This window comes from Triturus cristatus, chromosome 11 (assembly GCF_964204655.1).
Source record: "Triturus cristatus chromosome 11, aTriCri1.1, whole genome shotgun sequence".
NCBI classification, from domain to species: Eukaryota; Metazoa; Chordata; class Amphibia; order Caudata; family Salamandridae; genus Triturus; species Triturus cristatus.
In genome coordinates, this window is record NC_140594.1 from 173,461,453 (window position 1) to 173,487,681 (window position 26,229).

At 41.0% G+C, this 26,229-nt stretch overlaps 1 protein-coding gene across 1 annotated transcript in view; it reads left to right on the forward strand.

Moving 5' to 3' along the window:
- The window catches only part of FAM216A (family with sequence similarity 216 member A), a 216,517-nt gene that overhangs the window by 133,595 nt on the left and 56,693 nt on the right, over nucleotides 1–26,229 (forward strand). The window contains exon 6 of the mRNA XM_085633930.1: nucleotides 14,364–14,449. Within this exon, the coding sequence (XP_085490056.1) occupies nucleotides 14,364–14,449 (86 nt within the window). The remainder of the gene's footprint in view (nucleotides 1–14,363; nucleotides 14,450–26,229) is intronic.

Below are 26,229 nucleotides of genomic sequence, written 5' to 3' on the forward strand. Positions count from 1 at the left end.
GGATAGGGGTAGCCCCTTTTGTTATAGGCCAATTTCATTAATTGACTCTATGGTCAAAATTGTGGGGAGAATACTGCTGCAGAGATTGTCAAACTGGGCGTTAGAAAACAACATCATGTCTATTTCCCAGTATGGCTTCTGCAGTGGTCGTTCCACTATAACCCAGTGCCTTAATCTTTTCTTAATATTAAGTAAATACACTGTCGTTCAGAAGGGCACTGTCCATCTCGCCTTCATGGATCTGTCATCAGCCTTTGACTGTGTTAACAGGGGAAGGCTGTGGCAGCCCATGAGGGAGAAGGGTGTGGATAGTGGGATTGTTAATTTTTTGGTAGACCTACATAGTAACACTAGTGCTAATGTTAGGTTCTCGTCGGATCTGTGTACCACTGGTAATTTTGACATTAAGAAGGGTGTGCGACAAGGTTGTATTCTTGCCCCCTTTCTTTTTAATTTTTATATTAACGAGTTAGATACCGTTTTACAAAAGGTACAGGCTGACTGTCCCAGAGTTGGTAGGCGGGGTATTCCTGTTCTCTTATATGCAGATGATGCGGTTTTAATCTCTAGAACCGAGAAGGGTCTCCAAGCCTTATTAAATGCTTTTAAATTGTTTATGACAGACAGAGACCTAAAGGTCAACAATTCTAAATAATTTTTTATGCAAGTAGGTCTACAGCCAAAAAGGAACTTTGTATTTAAACTAGACGATGTATCTATCCCCATTTCGAAATCGTTCTCGTATCTTGGGGTCCAATTTGATACTAAATTAAGTTGGGGCCCCCATTTGGCTAAAAAGAAAGGGGAACTGGCAAGGGTTAACGCTACTATTTTTAACTTTGCAACGAAATTGGGGAAGAAGCCCAATAATGCCATGATGAAACTTTATAATGCAAAATCAGTGGCAACTGCTGTTTACGGCAGTGAATTATGGGGCTATGTGGCTGGTGAACAGCTACAGGTGGCTGAAAATGCTTTTATGAAGCGTCTTCTATGTGTTCCAATTGGCACATCTAACTTCGCAGTACATGAAGAACTGGGGGCACAATATTTATGTGACATCTTTTCTCTACGCCCTTTGACTTGTTGGGCAAAACTGTGGTTGAATCAGGATATTCCACTAACCCACTTGATTGTGAAGGACCTTTTGTCCCATGATAAGGCAATGTGCACCCCCTGGTTAAAGTATCTGAAATCCTGTTTTTTTCGACTTGGTTGTCTGGAGTTGTTTGAAAATCCAAGCGGGATTGTAAAAGGGGATGTGGAGGCAATTAAGCGTGCCTTTTATATGGGGAGAAGGGCTCAACGAGAGGGAGAGGAGCTCCTGAAACCCAGTATCAGGAAATATGTCATGTTAAAAACTTGCGAGACATATTTGATGGGCTCATTTAGTTCCCATGAGAAGTTCTTGCTGACAAGGTTTAGGTTAAATATTTTTCATCATCTGTTAATTAGACCTAAAAAATACATTTTTAACAAGGCTGCAGCTCCCTGTGGCTGCGACGGAAAGTCTCCACAGGATATGCTGCATTTTATATTTTTATGTACATTTTATGAATACCCGCGCATACGCTATCTGGTAGCTCTTTTAAAGAAACTTAATTTTAACCAGATCAGACCAGCACTTATGTATTTACAACTTTTGCACAGTGACAGTGTTCTCCATGTAATTGAATTTTTAAAATTGTCTGTTAAACTGAGAAACTGTATGGACCAATGAGGCTGTTTTTTTGCCACATTTATCTCAGGAACCTATATGGACTATACTATGCCTTGCGCCATTTGCACTTTATTAACTATGAATTTATTGTACGGAATTTTATATCTGTTTTTCTTTTTCTTTTTAACTGTGATGTTTACATGTATACTTTTATGGTTTGAAGCAAAACCGAAATAAAGTCTTTATTGAATTGACTCACAGACCCACTCAGAGACTCACACACCCTCTCAAGGACCCATTCAGAGACTCACTCACCCACTTACTGACCCTCTCACTCACAAACTGACAAACCCACTCAAACACTCTCATTCCTATTCTCAGACTCACTCAGACGCTTACTCATTTACACACCCACTCACATACCCATTAAGACACTCACACACCTACGGAGACACTCATGCACTCAATCACACACTCACTCAAAGGTTACAGGTTACAGTTAGGAAATAAAATTGAAAAAACCTTCGAAATTCACTTAAAAAACCAAAGGTTACAATGATTTTATAGTTAGGAAATAACATTGAAAACTGTAGAAATTCACTAAAAAAAAACAAATGTTACATGGACGTTATAGTTAGCAAATAACCTTAAGGAAAACCTTAGAAATTCACTGAAAAAAACAGAGGTTACAAGGACGTTATAGTTAGTCTCAGATTTCACTTTTACCTGAGTTAACTATAACGCACGTCTCTGCAATGCACTGATTTTGACCTCACACATTACATCACTCATGATGACATCTCCAGTGGCATTACTGATGACATTATCCACAGAACCACACCCACCCACTCACACACCTACACAACCATTCACATACCCATTCACAGATCCATACAAGTACTCACACAACCACTCACTCATCCATAGAGCCACTCACACACCCACCCACTTACCCATACAGCCACTCATACCACCAGGCACTCACCCATACATCCACTCACACAGCCACACTCACCTATACAGCTACTGACACACCTACTTATTCACCTTTCCAGCAACTCACACATCTACTCACCTACCCATACAGCCTCTCAACACAGTTACTCACCCATACAAGCACTCACACACCCATACAGGCACTCACACACCCACACAACCACTTACATACCCATTCACACATCCATATAGGCCCTCCCACATCCGCTCACTCACTCATTCAGACATTCACACACTCATTCTCCAATACAGCCACTCACACACCAGCTCACTTAACCAAACACCCATTCAGACAGCCACACACTCACCCACCATAGGCCACTCACACAGCCACTCACTCACCCATACAGCCATTGACACACCCACCCACTCACTCACCCACACAGCTACTCACACATTCACTTAACACCCATACAGCCATTCACACACCCACTCACATACCTATACAACCACTCAGACACCCACTCACACACGGATACACAGAGTCACACAGCCACTCACATAATATATATTAGAAGTAGTATCACTCATTAGTATTACACCTAGTATGCTAATTTAACTTTTTGATTAGCTTGGTACATATGTTTAACAATCATAAATTCTTAGGAAATACTTACACTCACTGAATGATGTCAGTGATGTCAAATTGTGATGTCACTGACCATGTCATGAGTGATGTAATATGTGAGGTCATTAGCAGTGCATTGCAGTGCCCTGGAGTAGAATGGTGAAGAGTAGAGTGCAGTGGCATAGAGTACAGTGGGTATAGAGTGCACTGGTGCAGAGTAAAGTGGCGGAGAGTGCAATGTTGCAGAGTAGAGTATCATAGAGTGTAATTGTGTATAATGGAGTGTCTTGGTGTAGAGTGCAGTGGCTCAGAGTAGAGTGGTGTAGAGTAGAGTGGCATAGAGAACAGTGGCGTAGAGACCAGTGGCATAGAGTACAGTGTTGCAGAGTAGAACAGAAAGTTGTAGATTGGCATAGAGTTCATTGGCATACAGTGCAGTGGCGCAGAGTACAGTGGTGTGGAGTAGAGAGCAGTAGCATAGAGTACAGTGGTGCAGAGTAGAAAAGAGTGGTGTAGAGTGCAGTGGTGCAGAGTAGAGTGGCGGAAAGGTTCAGTGGCCTAGAGTGCATTGGTTTTGAGTAAAGTGGTGTAGAGTGCAGTGGTTAGAGTTGGGTGGCGTAGTGTAGAGTGGTGGAGAGTAGAGTGGCGTAGAGTGGAGTGGTGCAGCGTAGAGTGCAGTGGCATAGAGTACAGTGGTGCAGAGTGCAGTGGTTCAGAGTAGATTAGAGTGGCTTAGAGTGGATTGGCGTAGAGTGGAGTAGTACAGAGTAGAGTGCAGTGGCATAGAGTGCAATGTTGTGGAGTGGCGTAGAGTGGAGTGGTGCAGAGTAGAGTGGAGTGGCCTAGACTGGAGTGGTGTAGAGTACTGTGGCAAAGAGTGCAATGGTGCAGAGTACAATAGAGAATAGTGTTGCAGAATTGAGTAGAGAGGCATAGAGTGGAGTGGAGTGGTGCGGAGTAGAGTGCAGTAGAGTGGAGTGGTGTAAAGTGGAGTCTGCATGGTGTGGGAGCGCACTGCCATTACAGACAACACAGCTTCAATTGAAATGATCATTACATTTGTACAGACATGGTTTTACTTATAAAAGTATCCAGCAAAAATGTGCTTCATTTGTGATTTCCTAATGCTGATATAGTCTTAATTATCTTCACAGTTCATTTACAGACATTTCAATTTTGATGTGTGCTAGAAAAAAATAACATCCTACATCCTTCCTCCAGCACATCCCCATAGCTAGCATGATTGCTACATAATTCCTATCACTTTGAAGTCAGAGAAAGAATGGTAAACACCAAGCTCCCTAGGAAGACAGAGCCTGACACGCGACCTCCTTCTTCGAATGCAAAGCAAATGTGACAAGATAAGGACAGGATTTAATGGCCTGTTTACAGAAATCGAACACTGGTGGAAGGAAGCAGTAAACATGAGCTCTGCAGGAGATGAACTGAAGCCGGACAGCCTAAAACAAATAAAGCCAGAAGATGGAAGCAAATGTGAGTTCAAAAAACCATTGGTAGCAATGAGCATAATGCAGTCCCAGGGAAGCTTTCCGAATGTCCTCAAGATGTCTTTATCAACTTAGACAGCTGTGCTGTCTGGTAGGCTTTGACCTAAAAAACGGCCCACCGCTGGCTACGGCAGTAGGTCTCGGGCATCAGCCAGATGCCTAATTCCCCAAGCCAATCCTGCTGACTGCCCTCCCTCTCTCTCTCTCGCTGTCCCACATCTGGCTGCACATCTGTGGTTTTCCTTTTCTCACCCTCTCATTATTTCTCTCACATGCATTATTAGGCAAAGTTAGGGGCCGCCCCATGTAGCAGTGGATCTAGCTATGCCACTGAATGCACCTCCTATTCAGTTCTCTCTCCCAGCACACTACCAGGACTCCAAGATCAACATGCAAGTAGTCGAAAGCAAGCCTCGGATTCCCATTCTGTCAATGCTTGTTTCTCATATAAACAAAATGGGGCAGTATTGAAGTTTTCCTTGCCTTCTTTATAGACCTCTTTTTACTTCCTTTTAAAATTAAGCTCAGGTGGCAAGGGACCCTTCATTATAGTACTTCATTCCTATCTATATCCTAACAAGCATTGGCAAATCCAATAGGTCTCGCCTATCCAAGACCTATCGGCTTTGCCAGTGTGTTTTTGCCATGGTGTACAATGGCATGGCTGCTGTTCAGCATGGCTAACAGTTAGTGGTGTAGAGGAGAGTCACGTGGAGTTTGGTAGAGTGTCGTAGAGTGGACTGATGAAGAGTGGAGTAAAGTATTGTGGAAGAGAATGTCGTGTATTGGAGTGACATAGTGTGGAGTCGCGTAGAGTGGCATACACTGGACTGGCATATAGTGGAGTGTACTGGTGTAGGGATTGAGTGTTGCAGAGTATAGTGGAATAGAATGAGGTGGCATTGATTGCAATGGCATTGAATTCAGCAGCACACAATGCAGAGTCATAGAATGCAATGGTGTAGATTAGAGTGGAGTCGCCCAGAGTAGAGTGGCGTAGAGTTGAGTGATGCAGAGGGCAGTGTCGCAGAGTGGAGTCGAATTGCATATAGTGCTGTGGCATAGAGTGCAGAGTAGAGTTGGGTGGCATAGAGTGGTGCAGAATAGAGTAGCATAGAGTGGTGCAGAGTAAAGTATAGTACAGTAGGGTGCAGGGGCATAAGTTGCAGTTGTGTAGAGTGGAGTTGCGTAGAGTGATGTAGCGCAGAGTAAAGTGGCATAGAGTTCAAAGACGGAGATTGCAGTGTTTCAGAGTAGAGTGTCTGAATGCAGTGGTGTAGAGTGCAGTAGAGTAGCGTAGAGTGCAGTAGAGTAGAGTAGATTGTTTCAGAGCAGAGTGAAGTGGCGTAGAGTGGAGTAGTGCAGTATAGAGTGCAATTGTGTCGAGCAGCATAGAGTGTAATGACGTAGAGTAAAGTGGTGTAGAGTGAAGTGGCATAGAGTGCAGTGGTGCAGAGTAGATTAAAGTGGTGTGCAGTGGATTGGCATAGAGTGCAGTGGCATAGAGTACAGTGTTGTTGGGTGGCGTAAAGTACAGTGGCATAGAGTGGAGTTGTGCAGAGTAGATTAGTGTGGCCTAGACTGGAATGGTGCAGAGTCCAGTGGCAAAGAGCGCAATGGTGTAGACTGTGTGATGAAGAGTGCATTGGCAAAGAGTGAAGTGATACAGAGTAGAGTAGAGAGGTCTAGCGTGAAGTGACAGAGTGGAGTGGCATAGAGTGGAGTGGTGCCGAGGGCAGTGGTGTGGCGTGGAATGGTGCAGAGTAGAGTGCAGTGATGTGAAGTGAAGTGGTGCAGAGTGGAGTGGCGGAGAGCGAAGTATGCATGGTATGGTAGTGCACAGCCATTACAAACAATACATTTTCAATTGAAACAACCATTACATTTGCACAGACATACAGTTTTCCTAATAAAACTATACAGAGCACAAACGAAAATGTCTGAAAATTGCACCACCTTGTGTAATAATTTGTTCTGATCATATTAAAGTATTTGTTCCCGACACACTTCAGAAATAACAAAAAATGTGCTTCATCTGTGTTCCTAATTCTAATATGTTCTGAAATACTTACACAGTTCATTTAAATGTTGTCGTGTGTTAGAAAAAACTCTTTCCTTTCCCCAGTATCCAGCAAGATTGTCACATAAATCCTCTCACTTTGGAGTCCAAAAAAGAAAATTAAACAAGCACCCTTTGAAGATAGCGCCTGACATTTGACCTCATTCTTTGAATGCACAACAAATGTGACAAAATAAGAACAAGATTTAAAGGCCTGTTTACAGAAAGGCAGTTCGTGGAAAAATACAGTAAACAAGCTTTAGGCAGCGGGAGGGACAAACTGAATGTGGACAGCCTAAAGAAAATAAAGCCAGCAAATAGAAAGCCAGAAAATGTGAGTTACAAACTACAACTCCAATGGTAATCAACAGGCGGAATGCATGCCATAAGTCAACTTTCTGAAAGTCCCCAAGATGTCTATAGCAAACCATACAGCTACGCTGTCTGGTAGGCTGCAACCTAAAAATGATACAAAGATGTTAATGAAGGCTCCTTTGCCACCCGACCTTCGGTTCACATGAAAACAAAAACAGGACTGTGATGAAGGCATAGGAGTCTTCATAATCCACTGCCTTTTGTTCCTAGCTTTTTCTGGCTTTAATAAAAAGAAATGAAATGAAAAAGAGATTTATAAAGGGCAAACCAGTTACCCGAGGGTGTGATAACGCTGTGTTTTCCTCTTCCTTCCCCTTTTTATTTTTTCCTGTTAGTTTCTATTATCCTGATCCCTTCCTTTAGTATTGATCCTGATTTTCGATCACAAAGGTGCAAATTTTGAAGTTTACTGCTACTGCTTCTTCTGTATTGTAAACGTTGGGAAGATTTAAACAGTATATTAAAAGTTCTATAAAGTCCCATCTGTAAAGCACCATTGTGGCCACTGGGACTTCTTATGACATCACAATTGCTTAGAAATCATTAGTACTGCTACTAAATATTACATCTGATTTGAGGGTGCAAACTGATATTTGGCTTACAATTCATTGATGCTAACATGCTGTCAGAAAAAGCTTCAAAAGTGGTACAGGAAAACATTTGATCTGTTTAAAGTACATTCGGCATAAATTCCCCTTTAATAATAGAGCTGACTGGGCTCGTGGCTTTGATGGAGGAGAGCATGGGTGCCTGACTCCATCTCTCCTTGTAGCACGGAGCATAATGCGGATTTGGCGTCCTACTTTTGTCATGGTAATAGTTTTTCCAGACATTGAAAGGGGCCCTGCATTGAACATGAGGTCCTAAACAACAATTTGACCCCTTGGGGAGCCTTTGTTTCTTCTTTATGTCACGCCGCATTGCACCAAATTCAAAATGTCGGCGACTGCTCTTGGAAACGATCGGCGCGCCCGTACACTAACTACTGAGCGCCTCCCTCCACCGTCAGCCTACCTTGCCCTACTAAGGTACTGTTGGCAACTTGCCCATCTCTTCATATGCTCCTGTAATTGTATCTGTACTCTGAACCAAGTTGCTGACAAGTCTTCCTGACCCTAAAATGGTGGCCAGGGGGCACCTCTTTTGCCAGTGAAATGTACGGCCCGAATCTCTCTGGGGGGGCCTTACTTCCACCAAGCCCCTCACCAAAGTTGTTTGTTTACTCTTTTTCTCCCGAGGTACTATTGCTAATGATATATACCGCCTTTTGGTGATCTGGTATCTTGAGCACAAATAACACGCTTTCATTTAATTTAACCCTGCAATATGAACCTACACATGGTGTGTACTTGACTGGAAACCTGGCAGGCACATCACCGCTCATATTCCATCATATGTACTGCTCTGTCGCTACGGTTTTTCCTCACTATACCCCATAGATATACTGGAGAGTCTGTGGGACCTGGCTGGCTTTGAGCGGTAGAGGTTCAATAATCTTGTTTGACATCATATTAGAGATATCTGAAGCCCCCAATAATATCTATCTCCCAGTGACAATGCAAGCCACACTGACACTACTTGCAACAAGAGCCCTACGGAACATTGGTCTCTAAACTCCAATCCCCAACTGGATCATGAGATAACTTTCTTAAACAACTAAGATATCCATTGCAAACAACACTTTCGTCGCTTGATTGGAAGTATATTTCATTGCAACCACATTCTCACAGTCCTATTCTGGTACACTCCACATTAGAACAGTTTACAACATTACTCGGACTTTCTTTGAACTAGCCTGTAAATGAGGATATGTACAGTAATGGATCTCCGTCACCACCCTGGCTGAAATTGGAGGAAAAGCGTTCTATTGTGTGCCAGAGTGCCACTTTTAACAATAAGAGCCTAGAGGTCCACGAGGTCAGCCTGGCTATGGCTTCCAAGGTCATCCAGGACCTCAAGTTGCAACTCAGACTGGCATGGATGGAAATGTGTGGATGCCAATACCTGTCACACCCCAGAACTGCACACCTGGATTGGAATACCTGTCCCAAATAGACCAGATGTTAGTTCATCAAATGGTTGAGCTGCTGGAAGGTCAGCAAATTCGCACTGAGATGTGGATTGTGGGTGTTCTAAGATGGAGTATCTGTCTAACCTTTTGAACACACCCCACCCCGGATAGAGTCTGAAATTTACTCCAGAGAAGGCCAGCTTTAATTCCGCAACCATAGTGGGAACTGGGGGCAAACTGCCCCAAAAATTGGTGAGGGTGTAGGAGAAGGGAGTTCTCCAAACAGGAAAAAAAGTGCAAATCTAGTTACACTTTGGCAGCACACTTACAAATGTCTAAATGTATACCTTCTTCATTTAGAACAATTAAAGTGTTGGCTAGAATACTTTAAAAAAAACATTGCTGGGAGAAAGACTGCCCACCAAGCTGGCAGAAAAATAGTCCAACCCAAACTTTAAGCGCTCATAGGCCAACCTGCCCTCGCCGGATTCACCTATCTAATATTTCTGATTACTCTTTGTTAGACCTGCCAGCCCTTTGGCTGTTCCCTCCTCATTTTTTTTCCCTTTACCCTCTCATTTTTCTGTCCACTAGCTTCTTTTTGGTGTTGACGTAGAGGCCCTGGGCGCCCCATTTTCACTGATTGAGAGTGAGGCGCAAGGTGCTTCTCTAAAATGGAGGGAGGGAGAGAGCTCTTACACAAAATGGTGGCCTAACTGTCACCTCAGAACCTGGGCCATAGACTGACATGAGAGGTTCCAGGACTTTCTGGGCCAGTCTGGCCAGTGAGGGCCCAGGCTATAAATAGAGGTGAGGTGGTCGGCCATTTTGGGGTGTTGGAAGCTGACGTGAGGTAGTTAGGAGTAAGGCACCTGAGTGGGGGAGGTGGGTGCGCTAGGGAGTGAAACTGACAGATCTAAGGGCCTGCTTTTTCTTCCCCCTTGGCTGACACCACCCCCCTGCCTCTTGACCTGACCCTGCCCTCAGCCACTAACCGTGGGATCACATCAAGCTCGGGAGCTCCCCATCTAGCCAGGACTCCTGAAGAGGACAGGGGATTAGACTGTTTATTACTGGCTTTCCTGACTTTGCCTGGGACTCCTCCATCCTTTGACGCCACTGGCGTGTGGCCTGCCACCTCTTAGCCGGCCCGCCTGATTTCTGTGGGGCCAAGAAGTGTAGCGCCTGATCCCTGTGGGGCCAAGAAGTGTAGCACCTGATCCCTATGGGGCCAAGAAGTGTAGCGCCTGATCCCTGTGGGGCCGAGAAGTGTAGCGCCTGATCCCTGTGGGGCCGAGAAGTGTAGCGCCATACCTCTGCGGGGCCCGCTGAGGAGATTGGGGTCCCGCTGTGACTGAAGTTGTTGGCGCAGTGCGGACCGGAGTGCTGAGGGAGCTGTCAGTGGATAAAAGAAGGCCGCGTTTGGCCTTGAAGCCCGCATCTCCCCAATCACGTGCCGGGGGCGGACTGCGGAACACCGCCCCCGCTGTTGCTCAATTGGCTGTGGAGGCCACGCCCCTGCAGGCCGCGTCGCGTCAGACGGCCGCGGGTGCGCCTCCTGTCAGCCGCTAAGGCCGGGGACGACCCCACAGCCGGATTCCAACTTTACCCCCCCAGTCACCAGAGAGAGAGTGGTGACCGCCGGCAGGAGGAGCTCTTTGAGGAGCGAGCCCTCCACCGGTCCTGACGACTTCAAGGCGGCCCACAAGTAAGGAGATCCCAGGGGAGGAGGGCGGAAGGCCGGAGTGGCCCTGGATTCGGCCTTCCCCGGGGAAGTCTCACCTCGAGCTTATGTAAAGGCAATGATTCATGTATCCCCATAATGCCAGGAATAAGCGCATAAAGATTTGATGTGAACTGCGCTGAGATTAATACCTGCAATTTGGGGGAATAAGTGCATAAAGATTTGATGTGAACTGCGCTGAGTTTAATACCTGCAATTTGGGGGAATAAGCGCATAAAGATTTGATGTGAACAGCGCTGAGATTAATACCTGCAATTTGGGGGAAGAAGCGCATAAAGATTTGATGTGAACCGTGCTGAGTTTAATACCTGCAATTTGGGCGCCTAGTGATCTAATGTGAAAGGTGCTATGCTTAGTAACTAAAATTCAAGCGCTTAAGGAATCCTGTGAACAGCGCTAAGATTAATAACCAGATTTCAAGTACATGGAGAATGCTATGTGCAGCGCTTTATGTAATGTCCTGATTTCCCAGCGCATTGTAAATGCTATGTGAAGCGCTACGTTTAGTGACTTTATTTAATGTGCTATTGAATTTACCGTGTTGGATTGAATCACCAAGTGACGCATTTAATTTCCTACCAGGTCTAATGTAGAATAGTACTGCCCATTTAGTCACAGTGTTATGATTGGACCATAATGAATTGCAGATGAGAACTGATTGAATTTTATTTGTAAGAAAGAAAGAATAAGATAAAAGGAAAGATAAAGCTTTTCTACCTTTTTTAATTATTTGGTGTAGCGTCATTTTTGGTGGTGATACGTTGGATTGTGAAATGAGTGTGATGCAAGCACGACATGACACGCTGGCATGAGGCCTTTCCACTTGAGCCAAGCTACCCTAGGACTTTAGGTTCAACACTCTTGCATTAGCACACTCCTTGCCGGCACCAATCCTAAAGACCCTACTAAGATAGGGAGTTTTAATAATGATGTTTTGGCTGATCAGGTCAACATAAGGAACATTGAGGAATTTATTCCAAATATATTATGGATAACTCTTCACCAGACCAATATACAGACATTTTGGGACGCTCTTAAGGTAACACTGAGAGGCACCTTAATTTATATGAAGATCAATAAACCAAATAATGCTTTATTACTGAAACTCAAAGAAGAAATTAAGCAACTTGAATTAACACACATCAAGAATCTAAGTAAGCGCACCCTTTCCGTGTTCCGTGCTCACAAGCAAGAAATATAAGTACAATCAAATTTAGGAGAAAAGGCCGGTGTGTATGGATTAAAACATTTAAATGTCTCAAACTATGGGAAGCCAATAAAATTAGCAAAAATACCGGCCTCATATCTTAAACATAAGCAGAACCAAACAAAGATAAACACAATTAACGACAACCCATACCAAACCTCCGAAAATTCTGGGCACTTTTAGACAGTTTTATGAACATCTATATTATGACTTTTAAAAAGATAACTCCTGCTCAATGTATCGACTATTTAAGCAAGTTACTAATCCTTCACCTATCAGAAGAATACAAAGCGTTCTTATCCAAACCAATTTCCTTGCTTGACATTACTGTTGTACGCTGAAAGAGAACAAAGCTCCTGGCCCTGACGGCTTCACTGCCAAATTTTATAAAACGTTCTACCAGTCACTTTAACTAACCATGTTAGAGTTATTTATTCACTTTGCAACGTCCGGTATTATTAGTGGTACCACACCAAAAGTCAACATCGAAGTGATCCTCAAAGAAGGGAAAGACATGTTGCTACCAAAAAAATATAGGCCCATCTCATTATTAAATTTAGGTTGTGAACTATACGCCCAAATATTTGCCAAATGTCTAAATGTCTTCCTACCACAATTATTAAGTAATACACATGTAGGATTCCTAATGAAACATATGTCCAACGATAACACTTGTTTCTTATCCTAGAAAGGGCAGAAACATCCACATCTCCCCCTGTGGCGATAGCACTTGATGCTGAGAAAGCAATTGATGGTATCAGGGACACAAAGTGACATCCCACTACACAGACCTAGGGCTAATAGTAGCCAAACGCCTACTTATGAGACAGTGGAAATCCCCGGAGGACCCCCAGTAAAATCCTGGTACCAGTCGTTATTATGTTGGGCATAGGCTGAGAGCATAGCGCTGTGGCGCAAAGACACACTAGGCATTAGAAAGCAGCCGGTGGTGGCGGAATGGGACGCAATCCTGTCGGACTTCCATACCCTATGGCACAGCTTCTCTGGGGACTCGGATGCAATTTCTAAGTAAGCGTTGTAAAGGTAGTATGCGATGTAATGGAATGCGTTGTAAAGGTAGTTTTTAAAAATGCGTTGTAGTGTCATGCTATGTAATGGAATGCGTTGTAGTGGATGTTGCGTTGTAAAAAATGCGTTGTAAGTGTAGTGCGTTGTAAAAGTTGCGTTGTAAACGTTGTTCCCCGCCTACGCACCCTGAAATTTTTAGAAAGCCTTACATGTTGGAATTGTAAGGAAGAAACCAGAGATCTTGCCCACCTAATCTTTCATTGCAAATCAGTGAGATCTTTCTGGGACAGTGTCTTCTCCATTATCTCTAAGCTCTTTAATATATGCCCCAAGAAAGAATTCTGCTTTCTTATCAATGGATTCCTTGACTTAAACATTAGATGCCCTGCTGATCGTATCCTACTCGATCTCTTGTTGACGGCTGCAGTTAAATCGATTACCTCTAACTGGAAAGCCACTCACAAAGCTTCATTTACAGCCTGGTTAAACTGGATATCACACATCAGAGTGGCTGGTAATGTTGCCCTGCAACAGTCGCCCTAGAAATCCTATGTGGAAATCCTTAGATGACTTCTTTGCTGTCACCAAACTCCGTTGAGCTGGTAGTCCTTGCTTTACATCTTAGAAACCGATATGGCAGAATTTTTAATCACGTCAGTGCGAACATCACATATGGCTCGAGCGAGACAATCTGCCCTCTTGCCTTTCTGCTTCCTTGTTATGACTTTTTAATTTGTAGCTCCTTTCTTTCTTAGTATTGATGCTATTAATTCATTTACGTGAAAACCTGTGGAAGGTTCATCATAAATGTTTGTAATACTGCATTTTTCCTTCTCAAACGACATTGTGATCCTTATATGATTATAATTCCATTTCATTTTTTTTCTGGGTCCATTTTCTTTGTGCATTTTATCTTTTAATGGCTCTGGCTGTAACAATTATAGTTTACTTTGTCGTTATTTTTGTATGAAAATCTATAAAGATTATTTTGAAATCAAAAATTATAAGGCTGACTTTACACTGATTGTGTCTGTGCAATTCCTAATAACTAACTTTATATTTCTTTTATTCTGACCTGGCCCTCAATTGAACTTTTGATCCATTTATCTACCATGGACACTACTCCCACTGTGCTATCGGGCCGACATTGACACTTGCAAACCTAGTTAAATCTCTTCTTGAAAAATGGATGCATATGTTTTGCAGGTCACAATCTCAAGATTTACCCAAAGTGAGAAGTAAATCACAAAACACCTCGAAGGCATGCAAAGAAAGACCTCCTAGCCAGAAAGGTAATTACTGTTGATTACGTTATTGGAAGTGTTGGGGGGTGTTAGTAAAGGCTGCAAATTTGACTTGATGATTGTAAAGGTTGAACTTTTTGATATTGATAATTTTTGGACTGTGCACGCTACGAATCAAACCTTTTTACTTATTTTCTCTGTTTGCACCCTTTTGAGCCTAATCTGCTCAAGTCTTGTACCTAATTTTCCCTCGCCTGGCTGGTGCACCCAATCCCTACCTCCCTTCCCCTATAAAGTATTAGGGTGGGATTGAGACAAAAAAATGTCATTCCCATATCATATAGGCAACATAGTGTGAATCGGGGAAATAACTCAAATCCCAGGTCACACAGGCATTGGGATGAGATACAGGCAACACGTCAAAACCTACCACACAGAGGGTATGGGTTGAGACTCAAATACTTCATATCCTACATATAGAAAACACGCATTGGCAAAGACAATAGATCTTACCTTTGATACCTGTTAGCCTTGTAGTTTGCTCGTAACAACGCTACACGCCATCCCCGAGGCAGTGCAGCATGGCTAATGATTTTTTTAAAAGGGCCTTTGATGCGGGCGCCCTCGTCATTTTGTAGGCGAGCGGAGCAGGTATGCACACACCCACAAAATGACTTGGTGATTTTCTGTTTCTTTGTAGTAACTGATCCGAGTTGGATCGATAAATAAAAATTTAATTCAATGTGCAGATTCAGAAGCAGCCAAATGTAAGTGACAAGGAAAGCTAACCAATGAAAAGCACTAGGCGGGTTCAAAGCCCCTGTATGTTTTTGATAAGCCACAATACGTCTCACAACGGCGCGGTCTTGTAGGCTTCGTTCTAAAGATGTGGTTAAGACATCTGAACTATATTTTCTCCAGCATGTATTTGGCTCAGAATTCAGAAACAGTGGGATATCTCTGTGCATAGATGGGAGACTGAATCACATTTTTAAATATTCATGTTTTTAATTTTGAAAGAAGACTTAACAAGATATCATGCCTCTAGGAGGCAACATTTTCAGCCATTTTTGTTCCTTATAATCCAGTTAGCTAAGCGAATCATAATGAAGTGTAATTGACTGAAAACACAAGGCTGATCATGTGTTTTAAAAGAAAAGAAAATAGTGCTTCTTAGATTGAGAATGAGGGAAGTTCTGACCCTTCCACTTTAAGAACCATGGCAGCTGCCATCTCCCATCATGCACAGCTTACTGAGTAAGAATAGGAAAAGTGTTACATTCTTAGAAGACTCAATTTTCTTCTGCTTTTTTATATTTACTCAACGTTTTAGGACAACTACTTTGTTATCATCTTTTTTTCAAGTTAGTATCTTTTTTGTTAGTTTTTGCAAAGGCCAAGGGTGGAGTACCTTTATAGTGTCATGGAACTCCAAGGTGGCTCGCAATATCCTTATCATGTATGGCAGGGGGTACTTTATCCCTAATAATTCATGGTTACATCATCACCTTTCCCACAAACTACTTAAATCCTTGGTATGCAGTTCTTTCATATAAAATAGAGGGATCTCTGACATATTATCGACAGACACATTATCGAACTACACAAATATCGCATCAAATATATCGACATCAAAAATATCGACATTGTATACTTATTTAAAAAACGACACTAATATCGACACTACAATATCGTAATACAATTATATCGATCACACAAATATCGCACACATTAATATCGCAATACTAAATATCGACATGAGTTAATAAATATGACACATGTCACAAATATCGATAACCAAAATATAGACATCAATAATATCGTTTTTTTAAAATATATCGACAATTCTAATACTAATAAAACCAATACTTTCAACAACATAAAGACAATATTTTCCCAAAACATACATTTTCAAATTAGATTCTACTTAAACATAAACATAACATTTATAGCGATCTCAATATTTAACAACATAATAAAAAAACACTGAACTAATTATCACATTGGCATTTCGAACACATTTAAATAAAATTACTACACATTATAAACAATCTTTTTATATATAATGATTTAAAACTCTCCTCCATTAAAACTAAATATACTCTTACTTAGCATTTTCCATAAAAGGAAACCAATTAACTAAAAATAATTCAAACCATCCAATAGAAAGGCCACATACAGAAAACAACCAATAACATTCAAGAAACAATTTAAAACCACTATATAAACCAATTAAAACAAGTCTTCTACTGTGCCTTAAACCAAAGCATTGAACGAAGAAGAAACTCTGCTAAACAGAAGAAACCTACATCCTACTACTATTCTAAAAACCTAAGTAAATATTATTTTCTAACTAAACTGCCAAATTAAACTAAAACACTAATTTATCTTTACTCAAATAAATAACTAACGTATATATTCCATCTTTTTATGTTTCCACTACAGATATTACTCCAAACACCTAAAGAAAATATTGTACCTAATGTATTTCGTGTTTCTATGGGTGATGTGGTTAAGCAAAACATACGTTCTGATGATTGGGATGTTCACGCCATTGAAGCACTGTTTTCAGATTTGAAATATTATGCCGCTTTTGATGCTGAAGATTTATATGAACATGCGGCTAATTATGCGGAACAATATTGTTTTCAACATTATGGCAATCACTTTCTGCATAAAGCAAACACTTTTCGTAATTTTGTAAATTTTACCCAATGGGAACACTGTCCCACTCCCTCTATCGGCAGTTCACCTACATTAGTTGATAAGTATACTTATTATACTGATATCAGTGTTTCCAACCCGGCTTCCTTTTATTTTAAGGTTATGCCTCAGTCTGCCACAAAGGTTAGACTCACACACACCAAGTTACTTTATTCTAAGTCCTTTATGGACGAGTTGTCAATCAAAGGTTATGATCTATGGAAGGCTACTATTGATCTTAAATCGGTTTGGGGTTCCAAACCGTGGCAGGTTCAGGGAACTGAAGCTTTGCATCGTGCCTGTCTTGTACCAAATCATATGTTGTTTTTAAATTCAACCATCTTCCGAACCACCTGTTTCGGATTGGCCACTTCTAAACAACTAAAGTCACCTTCTGTGCCGGATCTGGGTGCTTACCCCAAGTGGGATTACCACACGGATCTGTCCCTTCCTGCTTTGCAGTCATTGATTTCTAATACATCTTTCAATATTTTGAAATTTAGTAGTGATGGATGGTTAGTTTGGCAAAGCAGTTCAGATACATGTCAACGTCGTTTTCTAGGTCTGAAACCGGGGTATACTCAGCAACGAGTGGACCCTCGGTTTGAGTCGTCACATACCGTAACTACATACTCTGTAGGAAAGTTATGTCAATCCTGGCTGCGACATTCCACCTTGGCATCTGTCAAAGTTAATTTATCAAGATTACATGACAAAATAGATTTGAATGATTTTGTTAAAGGTCCTGTGGGTGGCAGATCCAAAAGGTGGGCGTATGCTATTTACAACGAAGTATGGAAACTGTCGCAAATAGAGGCAGCGTCACGATTGAGAGCTATTGATCATGCTAATATGGAAAAGGTATTAGCAGTTATTGATAACAGCATTAGCACTCTTTCTTTCCGTATTTATACATTGGACAATATTGTTTCTTCAATTGTTGATATTGTGCATGATGATGTGTCTGTATTGTATCATGGTCAAAACCAGTTGCGTTCTGTTATGCAGTTTGCATGGACATTACAAACGTTAAAGGCAGGGAAGGTCCCCTGGGACTATTTGAATACAACATCTTTATTTCTTCCCTTTAACCTTACTGAAAAACAGCAGTTCATGTCCATGAAAGATGCTACATAATCATTGTTACATATTGAAAAATTAGAACCTTTACCTTTCTCTGTAGCGGAATTGGATACAGCCGTGTAGTTATTACATGGGTTGATCACTCTCCCGTTCGCGCTTTTCAAGTTTACGTCCTGTATGAAACACTATGCTCTGGGTAGATATGAACAGCTGGGCACCGCTTTCATACATGAGATTTGGTCCCTCCCTTTTATGTATAGATGTACAAGGGACGGTACTGAGGTTTATCTGACGGGTGAGGAATGTACAACGACACCTGATCACTCTGTAGTATGTAGGCACATTCAGTTACACGGTGCATGCAATGTACAAGCTCCAAATTTGGCCTGCGTCCTGAAAGGTATCCCAGTGCCAGTGATTACGCCATCTTTCACGCTGCTTGCAAACGGTAGTTATTTAATTTTGAACAATGAAGCTTGCTGCGGGATGTTAGTGGGAATCCCTTACATAGTGACTGTATCGCAGAGAGTTGTCTGCTGCAATAATGTTCTATTTCCACCCCCGCATGGGCGGCTGGATGTTTCCATCTGGCCTTCGATTCCAACCTTGAAGGCAGAGTTCAACAAGATGAGCAGAATAAGGGCGCTATTGTCCCAAAAGGAGGTGCCATTGACTTCCTCCCGTGAAACATTTGTCCTTCACGTTGCAAATACGCGTACTGAGGTACAGGTGCTTTTGAATACTGACCTCCCCCTACATTTTGGTGCTTTGATCCAAACAATTTTCAATGCCTCGTCCATGACCGGCCTGGCTCATTTTTTTAAGCTTGTGGGCTCGGGCCTCGTGACCTTTCCAAACTATTTTTGGTGTGATTCCGGCATTTTTTCATTCTATTTTCTCGAGCATCTTTGGAGGTGTCCCGCTGATTCTGGCGCTTGTGGCAAGAGTGCTGCTTTTACTTTTCATACTGCGAAATGGCTGCTCTTTCTGTGCCACACGACAACCTGTCCCGTCTGCATCTTCTCCGTGACAGGATGCTTGAATATTATGGTACGCTGCCATTGGCGACTTTGAGCCTGGCGTATGGATTATCCTTCCGGTATTCCTACTTCACCTGCGTACAGCCAGTCTTTCACTGCCTAGATTGTCCCTTTGAATGGCCTTTGGATTTGTGCTTAACCAACACGGTGTCTCCGGTGCCGGATTATGATCGACTGATGAGGCCCTTAGTGTCTCACGAGTTTGCCTGTTCTGGTGTTCGGATTATGGCCTGTGGTGCGGCGCATGGTATCCTGGGTAATTGGGACATCGCAAGAGCAGCCTATGATTTCTTGAATATGAGCTATCTGGAGGAACAATTCGGTTGCCCTCTGATTGTGCTAGAGGCTCCGCTCATTGAAGAACATGTATGTTCCTTTTCTTTGATTAATTGAATGGCTGAAACTTTTCGTGGCTCTGCAAACGATTTCTTGTTGGAAGCAGTGGCCACGTATGCTGCATATACGTTCATGGATTGAGTGAACTGTGGTCCTCTAGGTTTTTTCTCCCGTGCCTTTGGACTGCTGTCCACAGCAACATTTTTTAATTTTTCCCATCACACGTTTGTGGTTTTTTGGTTTTTTCTCCCCTTTTCGGTTTTCATGTTTTCGGCTTTTGCCTTAACTATAAATTGTTTATTAATTGAATACGCCTTGTTCTGCTCTGTCGAAACTGAACTTTGCATTCTCTTATTTCTTGCCTACTGTATAGTGCTTCGATCAAGGGGGCATGTAGTGAGGACTCCCTTAATACGTACATACATTGTTAAGTTAGCATAACCGCGTTAGATGTTAGAAAGCCATCTTGCCGCTTTTGCGCACGACACTGCGTTTACATGTTATTGCTTAAACAAACTGCTGACTCGAGCTTTGCCTCACACGGAAGCAATCTGTTGTTACCATCCCGAGCTCTGCGCAGCGACCTTGGTCTGTACATGGCGTGACAAAACAGTCTGGTTTGTTAGACAATGCATGTTTTCTACTCTAGGTTGATCGACCCACTATTTAGACATAACACACAGGCAGCTGTAAATACCTGAAAGTTGGTGCTTTTAATAACACAGACATCATGTTTATTATTCAGACCGAAGACGAGCCTTCCTGCGAGAAGACTCCTGATGCTCCTGTGATGTGATTTCACTAAGCTGATTTTTGAGGTGTGGGGTCCCCTATTCAAGCCTAAGAGACCTTCTATTAGCATAATAATAATATTAGCTTCTTAGTAAAGGGAAGGTGGTATTATCCACTGTCATTATAATATGATCACCCCTTTTATATTCTATGGTATTGTAACGATGCTGATGGTTTTGATTTTAATCATTTGTCTGCTTGTATTAGCCAAAGTACTGCATCTTAGGACACGTGGTCTATAAAAATAAACTCTTTTTATTTTCATCGTGTCTCTGTTGAATCTTGTTGTGGACTGATGTGAGAATAATATACGAACAGGTATTTCCGATTCCCACCATTCCTGAGAGTATACTGAGTCGCTTGTTCTGGGTTGTCTTTTCATTGGGATCTCTGAGCCTAATCTCGGATAACGAATGGGACACTAATACTAGCCGGATACTGGGTTCTGGGTTCTGAGGTGAGTTTCTGGTACACCACAATTCACTGAGTTGGCAGTATGTGCTGGACACAGAACTTAATTAATTTACTATTCCCACTCCAATCTATATTTAATTAAGATAAGTGCTGGACACTGAACTTAATTAATTTACTATTCTCACTCCAATCTATATTTAATTAGGATAGATGCTGGACACTGAACTTAATTAATTTACTATTCCCACTCTAGTCTATATTTAATTAGGATAAGTGCTGGACACTGAACACAATTAATTTACTATTCTCACTCCAACCTATATTAAATTAGAGTAGGTGCTGGACACTGAACTTAATTAATTTACTATTCCCACTCCACTCTATATTTAATTAAGATAAGTGCTGGACACTGAACTTAATTAATTTACTATTCTGACAGAAATCTATATTTAATTATGGGATTAGTAAAATTCTAAATTATATTTAAATTTTCTAAATATTTTTTTTTTAAAATTTAAAAATATATAAACATTTTAAATTAACTTCCCAACCTTATCCCCTATAACCCAACATTCCGCTCCTAAAATTATTTGTAAAATTCTAAATTTAATTTACAATTTCAAAATAATTTTTATTAAAAATTAACAAATAAATAAACATTTTTAAAACAATTCCCACCCTTATCCCCTATCAACCAACATCCCGCTCCTAAAATTATTTGATAATTTAGAAATTTAATTTACAATTTCTAAATAATTTTTTTTAAATTAAACATTATATAAACATTTTTAAAACACTTCCCACCCTTATCCCCTATAAATCAACATCCCGCTCCTAATAATATTTGTAAAATTCGAAATTTAATTTACAATTTCTAAATAATTTTTTTTTTAAATTAAACAATATATAAACATTTTTAAAACACTTCCCACCCTTATCCCCTATAAACCAACATCCCGCTCCTAAAAATATTTGGAAAATTCGAAATTTAATTTTCAATTTCTAAATATTTTTAATACAAAATTAACAAATATATAAACATTTTTTAAACACTTCCCACCCTTATCCCCTATAAACCAACATCCCGCTCCTAAAATTATTTGTAAAATTCGAAATTTCATTTACAATTTCTAAAATAAATTTTACAAATTTTTAAAAATATATAAACATTTTTAAAACACTTCCCACCCTTATCCCCTATGAACCAACATCCCGCTCCTAAATTTTTTTTTACAATTCTAAATTTAATTTTCAATTTCTAAATATTTTTTTTTTATATTAACAAATATATAAACATTTTTAAAACACTTCCCACCCTTCTCCCCTATAAACCAACATCCCGCTCCTAAAATTAAATATACATTTCACATTTTAATTAAAATTTACTTATTAAATTTTACAATATATTAAAAAAATAAATTAACTTTTTTAAAACACTCCCCACCCTTATCCCCTATAACCCAACATCCCGCCCCTAAAACAATATAAATATTTCTCATATTATATACATTTTAACTATTTATACAAACAACTTCAAAATATTTACTAAACACACAATGACGATATTTTCACATGTCGATATTATTACTAACGATATTACTTACATCGACATATAGGTAAAAAAAAAAACGATATTTTTCACATCGATATTAGCTATTTCGATACTTTGTACATTCGATATTTTTGACTCGATATTTATGTCCCTCGATATTAAAAAGTCGATATATAGACTGCTCACCAAAATAGAGAGCATGTCTGCAAACATGAAGAATCAAAATGGAATCTCTAGTGCAAAATTAAATACATGAAAAGAGGTTGGTAGATTTTTGTTACAAGAAGATACTTGAAGCAGTTTTATACCAGTCAGTTTTTTTTCTAAAAAAGGTGCAGTAGCTAGTAATGTGTAGAAATTGTTACGTAAACTGAGTTTTTGGCTCAACTCTATGAGGTTTGTTTTCACAGCCACGGGTGACACGAGTGAACTTAGTTCAATGCACCAACGCTGAATGTGAAAAGCAGGTCATTGTAGCCTCGAGGACCCCACCTAGTACATAATTGAGGTGGTGTCAATGCTTTTGGGTTACTAATAGGGAGCAGTGGTAATCCAAACAATTGTTCATTAATGATTTACACACTCAAGATCACTAGAAACATATTTATTTTAAAATAGTTATTTTAAAATGCCGGGATCTAGTGCACATATTATTGGTAACATCACAGAAGATTATAAAAAGCAGCTAAACTTTTCAATAACAGTGAAAACAGGGAAAAATTGTAACATAACAATGTATAACCCTTATACTCTTCTTGTGTTATATCGAAGCGCTATACTAGTTCTAGCAGATGAATAAATAATAAGCCTGGGTTTTGGAAGCGGTGCGCATACCTGAACAACAGGGTTTGTTGTCTGTTTAGCAGTCTGCTATTTCGAGCACAAGGCCAAAGCTAGGAGATTGCATGTACAACAGAACACAATTCTGGCACCAGTTCATGAAGGAAGAATGGAATACTTCACAGAGCCTCAGGGAGTCTTGCTGGAGACTTCTTCAGTCGATAGGGAATCTAGTGCGGTGCTCATCTGGATCTGCGCATGCGACCCGGGTGAAGTTTCTCTCCTAACTAAGCGGTCAAGTGGTAATCCTTATATGTTGTATGTCATCCAAGAAGGAATTTGCAATGTCACCTTAGGAATGTTTTGACATAATCATATACATCAGTGGATGTACTAATAAGGTAAAAATACGCCCATTTAGACTACATTATTTGGTTTATATTTATAATATGACTTTGAAATAGGCACCTGTTCCAAACTAATGTCACACTGGGGGTTTTGTTGATGTTGATATCTGAATGACTTGACACTTTCACAGATAGACACAGATGACATCTGCATCAAATGCAGACATGTTGGTGATTCTGCATAATTTGAGGAAAAATGGCAGCCTCCATGGTCCAAGGTGGTGACCTCCATTACCTAGGATGGATTTGGGTCCAACGGTAAACAGACTGGACCAACTTACTAGAATGGAGACTATAGCTAAAATGGAACCCATCCTGTATGTGTTTAAGAACCTAAAACTAAAAGAAAGAAGCCTCAAGGCAAGTGATTAAAAAAGATAAAGGAATAAAATTATGGAGGTAAACAGTCATAAGATTTATGACATTCCTGGAATTATTTCTAAGCTAAATAGTCACTAAATTATCGCGGAATGTGTTCTTGATTGATCTTGCTTATCAGACATATTCATTATACATTTACAGAATAAAAGCACATGCAAGACACGCGAGTTTGATGAGATAGCAATTCATCACTTGTTACTTGTTCATTAACACGTCTTCAAACTGAAATAGAAAAGGGGTCTCTGCACTGGAAGACATGATCCTTACAACAAAGCATGCAGAAAAGTTTCTAACTTTTCTATAATTCCCTAAGGGTGCAAAAAATAAACATGTTGCCATGGTTGTCTGGTTATCAGTATACAGCCCGGAAAACAGCAGTAAGAAAGAAAAGACGTATTTCATTTTTCTTCCTATAAACCACTGCTTCAGTGAGGCTCAGTTACCTGTCCTTTCTTTCCCCTCTGTGCTGACTCTGGCAGCAGGCATTGTGACGTCAGAATTCAACTGTAATAAGTTATTACAGTCGAGTTCTGACGTCTTTTCTTTATAATTGGTGACTGGGTGTGTCACAAGTTGCAGATTATAAAGAAATTAGCAACAGGTTTTCATACAGGGATTGTAGAATCCCATGTATTAAGGGATGAAAGGCAGTGCAGTTCCATTATGAATAGGACTGCTAAACCCAATGCCATACAATGCACATATCCAATTACATCACCACCTTCTCCATCATGTGAGGCCCTATAATATCAGGGACTGAGAAGGACATTATGCACAACGCCACCTTGCAAAGGCTGCAGGAAAGAAAACCCACATGCCCACAGCAGCTGACATTGTGGCCATACCCCATAATTGCAGGATGTGAAATTGGCACAAGTTCCATGGAACATAGCATTTTATTTGCATACCTCCCATGGGCCTCATGTGTGCCCCGGCATCTCTCTCCACTTGCTGCCCAGTGTTTTCTTGTGGCAATGAACTAGTGGGAAATATTCCAGCAAACGATAAGCAGCGTAATAGAGCCCGCTCACTAAATTATAGGTTGTGGGATGAATTGCAAAACACCAAAGATGCTCTATTGACCAAGACTACTATAGCATATTTAGCTCCATAGAGTACACAGATTTTTTGGTGGAAGCCAGCCCCCAGTCTGTGAAATTCGGACCTTCACTAGCATGGAACAGCGCTTTGAGCCTTGATATGAGTAACTGTCATTTTGATCCGTATTTCTAAGGACATTCTTTCACCATGACCACACACTATAAACCCCTAGAGCGAGTGCTCCAAGAATCAGCAACTCACCCTCCTCACATTGACAAATGGACACTTACGCTCCAGGAATATCTGTTCAGTGTAGCCTACAGGCCTGGTGCTGACAATTCATCAAACTACCTTCAAGAAAATGTGTGGTTTCCATATTTAGTTCAGCAGGTGAAACTGGAAGTAGCTTACTGCCTTGTGTCAAGTATCATTGGTGCCCGTCAAGCCAGCATACATTTACGAGGAGCTCAGCACAATGTCACAGGAAAAATTCAGTGTTGATTTTGTTGCACACAAAGGCAAAAAAGTACTACGCCTGCCGCTTCAGAGACTAGAATTTCAACAATACCTGGAAGTTGTGAGTAACCTGCATGTGCAAAGCACATCTTGATGGCCAGGAGGACTGGGGGAAGCTGAAAGAGTCTCATGAACCCTCAGGAAGAAACTGGGGTCACCTCTGAGTAGGGCATTAATCTGGAGCTGTCCTACTGAATCATCAAGCTGTATTGAGCTATTCTCCAGTCTTGAACCAAAGTTCCTGGCAGGGTTTTGATCCTGCACACTGTCAACAGAAGACGTTCTGTCTGAACGCAATACAAATTGAGGCATACTAGAGCAAGGACAATTGTCTCATGAACCTGAGATTTGGAGGCAACAGAGCTTCTGACTAGTGAGAAGGTGTCCAATCCTTGGTAATAGACTGCCACCCTGCTTGAGATTTCAGAATGGTGTTTGACTGTGACAAACACCTTTGATGGTATCACCAGTAAAACATCAGCATTCAAGAAGTTCTCAAGAGCGGCTGAGTTTGGTGAAGGACCACTGGCAGTATTCCAAGACTAAGGTGCCGATCACGATCCGGTAAAAAATGTCCCCGTGCGACTCGTATCGGGTCTTTTTACCGTACGAATCGTACAAGTGCCGTACGAACTGGCAATCACGATTCGCATGGTAAAAAGTCCATACGAACCGCACTGGGAAGCATTCCCCACACGTCCCCGGGTCGGAAAATGTGTCCGACACGTCCTCGGACGATTTACCATACAAACGTGAAAAACCAAGTCCGACCTAGGAATCACG